At 32.7% G+C, this 14521-nt stretch overlaps 1 protein-coding gene across 2 annotated transcripts in view; it reads right to left on the reverse strand.

Annotated features, from left to right (window-relative positions):
- The window catches only part of LOC127702199 (uncharacterized), a 44167-nt gene that overhangs the window by 15650 nt on the left and 13996 nt on the right, over positions 1-14521 (reverse strand). The window contains exons 6-9 of one of the 2 annotated variants that reach the window (XM_052206303.1): positions 13077-13214; positions 11124-11167; positions 8561-8645; positions 499-573 (exon numbers count right to left, since the gene is read on the reverse strand). In XM_052206303.1, coding sequence (XP_052062263.1) covers positions 499-573; positions 8561-8645; positions 11124-11167; positions 13077-13214 — 342 coding nt within the window. The remainder of the gene's footprint in view (positions 1-498; positions 574-8560; positions 8646-11123; positions 11168-13076; positions 13215-14521) is intronic. The other variant, XM_052206304.1, reaches the window with a different exon arrangement.

The raw sequence follows: 14521 nt of genomic DNA on the forward strand, positions 1-14521 counted from the left end.
AATGTTTCCTTAAAACGGTTCTCGATCATAATATGTTATAGAAGATATTACTTAAACTTTTTTGTTTGGTGTTATTGATGAATTTTGTTCCAAAACGGTCAATGTTTTAACATTTACTTCTAAGCCGATAGTGGTTTGTTTATTGTCTTTATATACTATTAAAGACCTTGAATACAATTATTTATTTATATCTGTGTTTTTAAACTTTGTCGTCATCGTTAAGTTATAACGTAGATTCTTGTCCTTTCAAGAGCATGTCTGAACAATTGTAGGTCCTGTTATTATTTCAAACTTATCTAGAATCGAAAATTAAGAGACTTCTTTTATTGCTGACCACCACAGTGTTTTCTTGTATTTGTGTGTTGTTGTGTCAGGCATAATCATGTCTCATGGTCGAGCGTTCCTGAAAAGGGTGACTCCAGAAAAACTCTTCGGAGGCATGAAATGGATAAAGTGTAATTTTCATTTAAACTTAAGTAGTTCATAAGAAATCCATACCTAGACCTAGACTGCCTGTTAGACTAGATTTACAACTGTCATAAGATGAACGGATGCTACCTATTTTCTCTAAAACTACAAGAAATATTAAAATATTCAGAATAATCGTTGTGGAATTCGGGTTTTATTAGGTCTGAAATAGATTTTTTTATCATAATAAGAAGTAAAAGCAGAAGAATCAGTAGCATCAATAATTGTGATAATATTAAGTAGAAGTAGTAGCAGAAATAGTTCTAAAAGTAGTAGTAGCAATAGTAATAGAAGTAGTAGTAGTAGCAGAAGCATAATTAAAACAAGCAATAGTAGTAGTAATAGTAGCATTTCTAGTATCAGAAGTTGTAGGTTGTAGCAGCAATAATAATAGTAGTAGTATAGTAGAAGTAGTAGTAATAGTAGTTGTTGTTGTAGAAGAAGTATTGGTAGAAGTTGTAGTAGTATTAGAAGTAGACACGCAATAATAGCAGGAGAAGTCGTAGTAGTTGTAGTTTACTGGCTTGACCCAGTAAATAAAAAAAAGCGAATAGGTTTATGGAAACATATACAATCAAAAGCTAGCTTTTATTCTACAACCAACCAAATATGCAGTGAAAAACTGAAACATATAAAGAAATCTAATTTAAATTTAATAAATGTTAATATAAATGAAACGTCATCTATGGAATAATGGCGCATTCTTATAATTGAAAGCAGTGAATATTCCAAAACACAATAGATTTAATTTGAAGGCATTAAATACAATTTTATTATGGTTACTTTCACTGTAGTAAGCCAGATAGTGTGTACAAGAAGGCTTTTTATTCAAAAGAATTCAATCCTGGCAGGTACATAGATATCTTTTCCGATTTTCCGAGCTGATCTGAGATCAAGATGAAGTTGGTTTCTGCATCAACAACATAGCTGAAGTTTTCTGAAGTATGTTGATACTTGTACCAGATCTCGGGAATTTATTATTGCTGAATTTTGAAAATTCCGACATGAAAGTGTTGATATTGTCATCCGTTAGGCTCCTTCCGGTGTTTTTTACGAGCATGAAGCCCAATTTTTATCCTGGCGACACCTATCTTTCTGTCCCAGGCTCCACCCTTTCAGAACAATTGCAGTGAATAAAACATTCATGTAGTACTGTAACTGTACCAAAAGTTATTGAAAGATTCATCCGGAAAGTTTATCGATTCGATTCTAAAGATGTTGATTGCTGTCTGAAACCTTCAAATGACATTGATGTTAAGCTGGTGATTATTTCCTCGACCAGTTCCACGTGAACAGCTCTTTTCACTAGCTATATATATGGGTAACTGAGCAGAATCGCCCAACGTTATGCATAAGCGTTTCCATTACAATGTTAGTAACAGAGATTACGATTCGAGACTTGCTTTGGCACTCTGCCTTTCCTTTCCTGTGAGTTTGGAACATGTCACATTTTTCTAAATAATATTCGATATCAATCAGGCGTTTCGCTCCAATGATTCTGAATCATGTGAATCTAATCGCTCAAACTGTTAAGTTGGCCTTTGTTGTTTGATTTTGTCATGGTAGGGTCGAATAATTGTGTTTTATATGATTGCGTCTAGATAATATAGATATTGGGCTTCGCTTCGGAATTGGTTCCTATCGTCGAATTTTATATATTTCTTCTCTTCAAACATTTGATTGGACTGACTTATGAATAAAACTTTCGGCTCTAAAAAACCTCTACAGAAGTCACTGAATCTGATTTTCTTCACCCATCTATACCGGAGAAATTGCCCAGAAGGCAAACGCTCGCATAAGTGCTGTTCAGTTAGGGAATTGAAGGAATCTATCAATACCGACACCTTTACGCTTAGGTACAGCATATATCTTTGCAATATAGCACGGATTTCTCGGTCGTCATCTGGATGAACGAAGAGATGTTCATTGTCATAAGTTTATGTCTGTTTTTGATGTAATAAATTGTTTAGGTCCTAGTACCCACTCGGTTATATGCTTCTGTGAACAGATCTGTCACTAATTTTGCAAGATAAATATTTGTTGGTACGAAATTCCATTGACTCGAATGTGTACAGCTATAATCGCTATCAGATAATCTCTCAAGATTCCCATACAGTAGCTATCTCATCAGACACGGACTACTTTGTACAGGTTTAATGTCCGCTCCAAAGTCTAGGTTTGAAGTCAAATCGCTAGCCATAAATGCTGCCACACCTTCTACGAAATTGTGTTAAAGTCAACAGGTGGCAAAAACGCATTAATTTTTATTAAAAAATCTCTTTATACATAAAGGACATCTATAGTTTGATTATGTTTAAGGCAGGTCGCTCGATTCCGGTATAAATTGGTGATTGTCAAATTTTTGCATACGCTGATGCTGCTTTTCTGTTATCCCAGCCGTCGTATACTGGTGTTGTCTGATGTCGCTGCCGCTTCTCTTTGTGTGAAGAAGGTTCAATGCGGCCTTAAGCTCGATTTGTTACTGGACTGCACCTGAGGTTCTTGTAAGATAAGGATGCGTCACTTCTTCCAATAAATGCAGAATACGGGAAGCCTATGTTAAATCTCTGTTTAGTAATAAAGGTAATGTTACTTCTCTATCTTAGCTTGTTTGTTTAAGGATCAGGGCTTGTTTATCGGGGAATTAATATTTTGCTATAGCAGCTTATGATTTAGCACACTAACTTCGTGCTCAATGCTTTAGACTTTGATGATTTTGTTTTTGAAGACTAATCGTTTGTCAGAGTAAGGCATTTTAATAAATAGTTTTGCTTTGGTCAGACTGCTCTTTGATTAGGACTTTCTTGTGTCAATGTCCTTTAGACTGTCCAGCGTTCTGGTTCTCTTCCGAAAACCTTGATACTCATCTACGAAACTATGAAACGTTATGTAGTAATGTATTATACTTTCCTGTCCTGTTAAAAGTTTCTGGAGCGTCTCTACCCCTTGTAACTGGAGTTCTACAAAGTTTTGGGGTTTTATCTTTTGACAGAACTTGTCACAGTTCTGCTTGTACATGTATGCTCCTTGACCTTTTTTTAATAGGTCACGTGTACGCTTAGTTTATTGTTTTGTTCTGGTTTGTTTTATCTCAGTGCTCAGTAGCTATATATATATAGGATGATCCACAACTTCTCCGATGTCTCCAAAGTGGCACTAGATGGCGTTTTTGCGTTCCGCTTGGTCAAATTTCATTATGTTGATAGACTGATTATACTTAGTAAGGTTAACGGGTTGCCAATTTTTGTTCACTGTCCATTTATCAATTTTCTGTATGTCGCGAAATAGCATATTCTTGAAGGGCACAGCAGGGAGGTTTTAAGTTATTTTCAATGACTTAGAATGCCTGACATACAAATGTAGTAAGATTAAATCACCGATCAAGTTTAATGAGAAATAATAAAATCAGGAGCTAACATTTTTGTTCATAACCAATCCCAAAATGCGGTTAAAAACTGAATATAGATAAAGGAAAAAGCAACTAAACAATGTGATAAATAAATTTTCATATATAAAAAGTGTAAGATATCAAATAACGACGTAGCCCAATAAGTGATAATGAGGTTTACACAACCAAAACGGAGAAAATTCCTGTAAAGCATGGATAAACATTCCAAACCAAGTAATTTGGGGGCATTAAATGCAATGTTATGATCATAGAATCTCACAATGTTGTAAACAAGAAATTGTGTAGAAGAAGACGTCTGCTTCAACAAGGTTTACTCGTGGCACGGTTGCTTACGAATTCTAAAAAAACAGGTGAGGAAGCTACATTTAGTATAAAGATATTGTTACATGTAAGTAATGTTGAGATTTATTTCAGGAACTCACTAACTAATCCTGAATACGATAAAATAAAGAATAAAATATAAACAACAAAACATTTAGTAGTATTAAAAGTAGAAGTAGAATTAGTAGAAGTAAATATTTACTGTTGGGCTCCAAAGAAAAAGACTACATATCATAGTGTTAACCTTTAGCCGTGATCTCGAAATAAGGGTGACAATGTTAGCGCTAATAAGTATAACAATGCTAAGTTTATGTCTCGAAATGGGATAAATATTTTCATTTGAATAATTGTCAATGATATCGCACACTTTTGTCAGTGGCGGATTTACCTGGGGGGCATAGGGGGCACGTGCCCCCCCCCCCCTGTCGCGGTCACCAAACAATTTTCATACATATAGTTTTATTGCTACTTTATCTGCTTATCTAGATCGAAAATCAAGACACAGGCTTGATTTGACTTCCTAAACTGGTCGTTAATTGACCCCAGCTTCAACATGTGTGATTTATAACAACTTATCGATGGGTGTGTAAATATTGACACCTTTGTGTAATGTCTTTATCCAAAAGCATTTATGTAAACTATATGTACATGTACATGCTGTTTGGAATTAATACGAATATATTTATTGGTTTCTAATACAATATTACAGGATCAAGATCGATTAACAAGTGAAATCTTCTGATCAGAAAAGAAATTACCAACTAAAATCGGTCTTAAAAGAATATGTAAAAATAGATGTTTAGTGTCAAGAATGTTAGTATCGATATGAGATACGTCTTTTTTACCAAACACTCACATTGTATACGGTTTCTGGGGAATGTGCCTTTCTCAGAACAGTCTTTTTGGACTTAATTAAACAACAAACGATTTTTTACAATGCATACAGCATTTTATTTTAAACTGAATGTCGTGTTTTTTTCACTTATTTTTTTTTATGGAAACAAAACCTTCCACAAAACTTGAATGGTCTGTGCCTTATATAAAATCATTAATAAAATGATTTTGTATCTTAGAAACCCTACTTATATTTGAGATGAAGAACAGCAATAAAAGCTTTTGTGTCATGGATGGATACCCCATATCCTTTCTTTTTCTATTATAGTACTGTAATATGTGTATATTTTTCTTGTTTTAAATACCATGTATGAGGGTAAGAATATGTTACCGTAAATGAGGGTATGAATGGTTTACCGTGAATGAGGGTATGAAGGGGGGTTTACAGATTAGGGAATAATGGTCAAAAAGTTAAGGCTAGAAAAAAATGGGCCCAAAAATATAGAAAACAGATTAAAGCTGTGATGAACTGTAAAGAATAGAGGACAATTGGCAGCAAATAAAAGAGTAGAAAGAAATTGACCCAAAAATAATGAAAAGATATTAAAATGAAGACCCGACCCCCTATCCCATCCACAAAACGACCACCATCATCCCCAATACATGACATCAAGACCACCCACACTCGCATATATGCATATATAAAAAAAATCTTTAATTTTGGTTTCATGGTGCTTCTTTGATTGCTCTTTTTAGTCTTATATACTTGTAATGTATACATAAGACATGCTGTTATACTTTTTACAAAATATTAATAACTTCATTGTGCAAAACATTTGTCCAATTCAGCCACACCGATGCTTTTGAACAGACTCATAACGATGCAAACATTTGTTTGGAGTACTTAAATTTTAAAAGAGAGGGGAACACGTTAGTGGCATCAACGTTAGAAGCTTAAAGCCAAGTTAAACAACAATGTGGTTTGTTTGTTAAAACGGTTTATAATTAACTGAAGAATAAAAGAGTAAAATAGCTTTTATGTTTCTTAGATCACCACAGTAATTTTATCTGCCTTATTCTTATTCATATTCCTATTCCCGTCGGAGTCTTACAATTATTGCAAATCTCTTGTAGTAATAGTTGTGTCGTAGTAGCAGAAAAGTAGTAGTAATAATGGTAGTTGTAGTAGTTTTAGTATTAGCAGAGTAGTAGTAAAAGCGTCAGCAGAGGCAAGAGTCATAGTAGTATACGTAGTTGTTGTAGTAGTTGTAGTATACGTAGTTGTAGTAGAAGTAGTCTTGTAGTAGAAGTAGTCTTGTAGTAGTAGTAGTAGTTGTTGTAGTAGTACTAGTAGTGTTGTAACCTTTCACTGTTTTATCCATCAGAGAGTGGTGTTATTAAGCATTAGAATAGTTTGAATCCTTTTTTAATTTACACAAAACAATATTTGAGCACCGTACATGTCTGGCATCCCCATGAGATACAATGTAAAGAAATGCTCATGCAACATCCTCATACCGGATTGTGTAAAACAACATCAAAATTACAATAAATCCTTTGTAATAACATTTGTTTGATTCTTCAGACAACATATCTTGGTCAAGGAAATAAAAACGAATATGTAATGGATGCTAAGTACGCATTTATGATGATTCAATATAAACATACCCTAACAAGACATAAAATATCCAGATGAAAGAGCGCAGATGATAAAATTATAACTTATTTTCAACTAAATAGAATATTTTTTTATAAATGAAAATGAATTAGCACTTCAACTCTTCATAAAATGCCAAATCAAGAGTTTGAGGACTATCAAAAAGAAACGAAGGTAAAATGTTTTGCCGAGTTGCGATTTGAATGAAAATATCAACATGTCTTTTTCTTTCAATTGTATGAAAACCTGCACCGTAGGAAATGGTTACGACTTGGCAAAAAGCAGGATTAAGTTATTGGCTTTGCCAAAAAAATCATTTTTAGTCTGCAGTTATGCCGATCCTTTAAAGTAGTAAGTTAAGCACCTTTTCTTGATTTGGCACTCAAGTAAATCGTTCATCATTCGACTAATTTTCACAATTTGAACTCTATCAATCAATTAATGAGCACCTTTCTAATAATTTTCTACCGCTTAGCTTTTAGATTCAGTACGTTTTGTGTGAATTTTATTAATTGACAATAAACGTCTGATTCATTTAAACACTTTGAAACTTCTTTTGTTAGGAATCAAAATATTACCCTGTACAGATCATTTATCAATGATACTACTATCGATGGCACTCGTGGTATAGATTCACTTAATTTACATTTGGTTTGCATGTTTACTTCGCAAAGATGTTAATGAGTAATGACAAATTATAACTAATTCTGTAAGCATTTGTGCATATTAAAAATGCCTTAAATTGCTTAAATCTGCAAAATTGATAAGTTTTGGCAAATTTTAATTTTCTAAAGCAGTGTTTAATTCATGTAGAATATTCATCGAAAATCAAATTATATCAGAAGTAAAGGTATGTATTGCCAGGATCGTTTCATTTTGTATATGTATTTCCTTTCAAATCAAAATCATTCGGATAAGGGTTATCCTTCGATGTATTTTTTTTTACATGCAATAAAGGCAAAATTGTCTTTAAGACCAATCTGATATAAATGTAGCGTTGCCTACCATTGTGATTTTACGGAAATAATATAATATAATGATGCATATGACGAGTGTTTAATGTATACTTTGCAGCCTCTTTTATATTCAATTTCAAGTTAACAATTTTGCGATTTTTACCCTGTGATGAAAAATATAATACAGTCAATACTGGCCCTACTGCTTTCAGTTTCGAGCGAAGTGTCAAATGTGTATTATCAGGTTACATTTCTGTGCAAAGATCATTGCTTAAATCAATGAACAGACATTATTTTCAAAGAGAATATACATGTGTCTGGTGTAAAGCAAGATAATTCGTCAGAATGGTGACGTAACTTCTAACTTTACACTCTACATCTATTTTTGTAATTTGGTTGCTGTCTCATTGACGTAAAATCATCATCTGGTTTTATTCAATATCGTTATATATCATTGACCAGTGTTTTCAGTGAAATGAGCCAATAAACGTCGACTTTTTTTTTCTCGATGACATAAACAAAATCCAACAAATTTCTAGTTTATTTTTTTTGTCTCAGGATTTTCATTCCCCGTCATTTTATTCCGTATCCAAACTGTAAAAGACAAACCATCCTTCATCTTGTAACGCTAAGAAGACATTCTATTTACAATAAATTTTGTTTTAGGATAAAATAAGGGCTTGATTCATCAAACAAGTGACGCGCACCTCTTTCATCTTTGATATGTATGAATTTTATACAGCTCGCATTAGTTCGCAGACAAAGTAAATATGAGAAATCCAATGCTTTATAAATACACTGATAGGAAAGGTCTTTTTTTTTTAATACGTATCTGACCATCCTGTGTATGCGTTATTTTGACGACCACAAGTGCATACAGAGTTTTAACATAACAACTGCAATTGAATAGTTTACCTGACTCTTCAACATTGTTGCTTGAATATGAATAACTGTCGGCAATAGGTGATGTCGAATCAAGATTTGAAGAAAATATTTCATGCTAAAAAAAATTATAAACCATATCATTTTGATATCCAATTAATCTTTGCATGTATTTGATAATCTTATTAATAATCTTTACAAAGTCTTTGAAGAACCTAAATTGTTTGAACGATTCCAGAAGGAAGGATAACAAGTGTACATGTTGAAATTGTGTTCTTTGCAAAGCTAGTATTGCATGAAAATTAAACAGTGTTTGATTGTACCTTTTTTCTTTTATGATGATTGGTAGTCTTACAGAAGATTAGTATGTTTAGTTGCAAATATCGTCTGAAAGTGTGTCCGTGCTGTGCACTTAGAATTAAATGCTATCACTTTTCCAAAACAATATCCAAATTATTTTAAAATCATCAGACTCGCACATCTACTATGATATTGCACTTGTCAATCTTAATCAACTTCGTATCAAACTTGCCACTAACCATTTTTAACATGCTATTTCTAAAAACGCGAAAAAATAAGGAGGGAGGGCATTGCAACATTGTAAAATGATAAATTGAAGCTCAATATAAACATGATAAATGTCGTCTAATTACAGCATCATGTGAGTACATTCGCCAGGGAGAATAATGTAAATTGTCAATACAAATATGAAATAAAACATAAATAAATATTTCGAGAATTATAGTATCCCTTGGATAACAAATCTAGTAAAGTAGGCCATCATGCATATTCACATTTATGTCTGGATATCACAATGAACGTACGTACTTAAGACTGTGGGTGTAGGTTCTTAGTTCTCAGAAAGAGATTAAAGTGTTCAAGTGTAGTAAAAAAAACCTTTGAACACAGAGTAAAATTATATCCTTTGAAAGATATGTCGATATGTATTAGCTGTATGATCAATGTGGGAAAATATTTAACTAACTCCAGTTCTATTAAAACATAGTATGAATCTTACTCGTGTATAAAATTTCAACTGTATGAAATATCATTTATTCACATCTCTGTTTAGTGAAAAAAAGTTTTGTCGTAATGTCTTTTACGATCTTTTCAACTTTGTGGAAAGAAATGATGTGTATGATTCAACAGACAACATAAATATTTATCATTATTCATTTCTCATAAAAACTAGGACATACGTGGTACATCACAAACATAAGAACAAACAAATGAAAACGATGAAGGTAAACCCGTAAAAGCGCCTCGGACGCAAAATAGTTATAAAGTTTTATTTTAATATAAATATCTGCAATATATATTAAGTTTTGTTCTATTACAACAAAATCAATGTTAGTAACGATAAAAACATTACTGTGCGGTTATGCAGTTGTAAACTTGGATTCTGCTGGCTTCGAGGCCATCTGTTGAATAACCATGTACGCCGTACACAACCAATGAAATTGCTCCTTAACAGTAAAACGTCTTACAAAACATACGCCTGTAGCCGACCAGCAATCGCGTTATAACGAACCGACCTTTACTGGTGTGTGCTATAACAAGAACAAACATGCTGCCAAAAAATAACGGACAACAGACGAAAAATTTATCTTTTAACTGGTCCGCGTGAGGAACATCCCCATGTGTTGACATCAACAAGCAGAACAATAACAATGACAGCAACTTAGGGCGTTTCTATTCAAGAGAAATTCAAATGAAATATATTTATTATACTTCTCTGTAATATATCATACAAAATTAAAATTTATTATAATTGTGATAAATGTTTTTTCATCCAGAAAACCCTTAACAATCTAAATAATGACTAAAAATAAGATGGAATGAAATAAAGTGAAATAGTTGTTGAAAACGTATGGGCAGATTGTAGTACGATTTATGTTCACGGAAGTTTCGGTTATTAAAAATCATTGAAATGCACGTTAAGATTCACATCATTAAATGATTCATTTAATGTATGTGTACTGTTTTCTTGTGAATTCGAACTTTTAAGAATCCTTTGACTTAAACTTGGTAAATTTGTGTTATAATGAATTCCATCAGCTTTACGGACATCTATTACCACGCCTTTTGGCTTTTCGAGCGTTTTCCTCATCGGGTTGTATCTACAAATATTCTTTTACCAGGCCCTGTACACTTGTTTTATAGTCAAACTTAGACATTCAAGTATATAAAACATATTCAGCTTTTGTTTAATTCAAAGTATCATATGACTTTAAAAACTCTCGAAATATTTTCTCTAATACTTCAGTTTAAACGCACCCTGAGTGTACATACGAAATATTGAATATGTTAATAGATATTTACAGAACTGCTGTCTTCCGACATATAATATTGTTGATACGTTCTTTTTCTGTAAATTTACTTGTTATTGAACGTTGAACTATTTAAAACACCAAGTTTGTTCTACCACTAGATATAGATTGGCTTAGCCGTATATTTTTTTTGGGGGGGGGGGGGGGGGATTTTGGTTTTTTATGCCGTTTAACTTCGTATCTGATTTGACCTTCCAACTGTTGTGATTCAAGGGCCACTGATGCGTCTGATGTAGTGGCTTTAAAGCATGATCACTATACCTTACCTTAAATAATCTGCGATAAGAAGCGCTATCTTCAGCCTTGACAACTGTAATAAAGGGACAAAAAAGATCAAGATTAAAATAACATTATAGACGAGAAAGAACATAGAATATTAATTTATGAAACAAAATGAGCTTTTGTGCACTGAGTGGACAATATGAAACCATTAAAACACAAATCAGACAAAAATGTACGTATAACAATGTGATAAAAATGGGATACTGATCCATCTACCACTTACAGCTAAACATGATCAGAACCCAGATCAAAATTTGTTCGAAGGATTGCGATCACTTTATTTTCGTAACACTTTTAACATCGCCTTTCCTCTCTGAATCGATTTGAGTACCAGCTAAAAGTCCTAGCAAGAAATTTTACTTCTTATGCAATTGAAAGTCGTATAATAATGTTGAGGAAAATCGATCAAATCATACAGAATAACTATTTCACAATGCTAATTATATAGATCACCACTGTTGTCAAAGTCCATGTAAATATCGAAGGAAGAAGCTGTGCTTATAGTTTTTCTGTGTATTGATACATTAGGCCAATACATTTTAGATTATTGATGATGACAAACATATACATGTTCAATTTATCTCAAAGCAATGTTAAAAGGACAAAACATTCGCATATTCTTTAATTTGATATTTTTGATATCAGTTTCAACTTACAATAATAACTACGACGAAGAAGTGGTCCAAAGAGTTTTCAATGCAATGCTCATTTGTTTTACTATTGAAACAAACCAATTTTTCACTGAAAAGTCTTATTGTACCGAATCCGAAAAATGACAAAATTAAAAACAACAAGTGAAACTGCGAGCTACTGCTCACTGATGACACCCACAGCCCAAATACTTGACGGTAAACAGGAAGTTGTTGAGTGATGAAACTGAAAACGCATCACACGGTATAGCTGACTTATATAAACCCTGAAACCAAATTTCAAAAATCCTTGTAGTGTAGTTCCTGAGAAAAATGTGACGATAATTTTTAACTTGGATGTGTTGTGTAAAATGACGTAAGTGTTCGGTAAACAGGAAGTTGTTGAGTGATGAATCTGAAAACGCATCACAAGGTATAGCTGACTTATATAAACCCTGAAACCAAATTTCAGAAATCCTTGTAATGTAGTTCCTGAGAAAAATGTGACGATAATTTTTAACTTGGATGTGTTGTGTAAAATGATGTAAGTGTTCGGTAAACAGGAAGTTGTTGAGTGATCAATCTGAAAACCCATCACACGGTATAGCTGTCTTTTATAAACCCTGAAACCAAATTTCCGAAATCCTTGTATTGTAGTTCCTGAGACAGATGTGACGAAAGAATTTCATGGGAAGGATGGACGGACTGACGGACTGATGGATGGACGGACAGACAGAGGTAAAACAGTATACCCCCACTTTTTTAAAGCGGGGGTATAATTAAGACAAAAAACCAAAGGCCTGATATCAGTGTAAAACAATTAACGAAAATCAAACATGCCAGCCAACAACAACTCCTGAGTAGCAGGTTGATTATACCTGTTTTGTTTAAAATATCTTTTATACACAATAAATGAGGTTTGTAAAAGAGTGTCACAATATCCACTTTCATAGATCTTTGAATTCTTGCTAACTAGAAGAAATTTTATGGTCGAAAGAAAAATGATTATTTAGCTTATCAAAACTAGTAAAAGGTTTTTAAGTAACAGAAGTATACTAGAATTAATCTTAAAAAACTAATGATTCTAGTGATGTGACTAGCCTGCATTTTTCAAAAGGGACTAATTTTAGAATAGCAGTAGTCTATGTATCTTCACTTAAATCCATTGTAGCCCGTTTTGACCATTTTGAGTATATTTTCAAGGCATAGTGTTGAAAGATTGGAAAAGTCCAACTCCTATGTGTTAAGTAAAGCTCGATCCTCTAGATCTAAACGAACATATAATGTAACTTATCAAAATAAACATACAACGTTTGCTCTCTAATTCCTCTGGATCCATCCCTTCAGCACTATCGTAACTGTTAATTTGAAAGCATTTGTCTTCTTGCTGTACACTTATCTGCGTACTCTTGTCCTCACATAAAACATACGAATGTTGTATACTTACTACAATAAATATAAGAAACACAAAAAGATCGTTCATGTACTACACATTTTTTTATAACCAAATTTGTATTTCGAATAAACAAATACTGTTCCTTCAAATCTTTAGTACGAATAGCAATTGAAAAAGGTTTATTTATATTTTTCTTTGACCATTTCTTCAATAAAATGCAGTGTACATTCATGTGTAAACTAAATTTTAATTTATGCCTGAAAGAAGAAGCCAAATGCATGTTTTACAAGTGTTCTTTCCTGCAATAGGCCTTTCTATTATTTTCTTTTGAAAAGATACGATGTAATCGCTTTCACATTTAACAAGAGTTATATATATTCTAAGAATTGGATAGCATTTTTTAAAAGCAAAAAACATAATGTACGTGATTTATATAGTTGTTGCCTTCTTACAGCAAAATGTAATCTATTCCTTGACACTCCAATAGTTTATGACAAATGTGATTTTAATTATACGTCATTTTCCATATTTTTATATTATGTTAAATGCTGTGGGAAAGTTAACTTTCGTATGCTAACATCTTTTTGTTTCGTTAGAATAATTGATAACTGTTTCTCTGAAATATTCCCCATCCTCATAAATATACCCACTCGGATTTTTTTTACACACATATATTTAGGACTACTGAAAAGAAGTACATCGGGCATCATATTCGATCAGCAGTGATGAGTTGTTCCGTGTGAGCCCTTTTCTCAACAACAGGTACAACTGCACAGGATGACTATGTTTATACAGCAGCTTGACCGTGATGAGTTGTAACTTGAGTAATTTTTCGGGTGTATATAAATTTACTGCCTGTTTGCCAAATGTTCTTCAATATGTCGATTTTCTTCACATTGTTTTTAGTATTACTAAATAGAATGTCTTCATAGATACTCATGAGTTTGATAGTGATGACTTAATAGGTGTGAGCGCTTTCCAAAATTGTTAGATACCTTCTTCCTATTTACAGATATTTGGAATTAGCAAAGCTTTATACTTAGCACGAACACGTTGTTATTTTCTATTCATTTTATTGTATGTTTATGCATGTTTATGTATGTTTTATTATATTTTGTTTCTAAACAATGAAAATGTGTTTTCAAGAATAAACCAATTCCATTTCAACCTTATTTTTGGTTTTTTAATTGCATTTTATTTTAACTAAATAATTTATTCCTTATATATTTATATATAAACTGAAGACAAACTGAGTACCAAAAAGATAAACAACAGTCTACAAAACACAATATAGAAAAATAATGATTGAGCAAAAACAACCACATCAAAAGCCAGGAATGATCACAGGTGCTCTTGA

Source organism: Mytilus californianus, unplaced genomic scaffold (genome assembly GCF_021869535.1).
Source record: "Mytilus californianus isolate M0D057914Y unplaced genomic scaffold, xbMytCali1.0.p SCAF_5, whole genome shotgun sequence".
NCBI classification, from domain to species: Eukaryota; Metazoa; Mollusca; class Bivalvia; order Mytilida; family Mytilidae; genus Mytilus; species Mytilus californianus.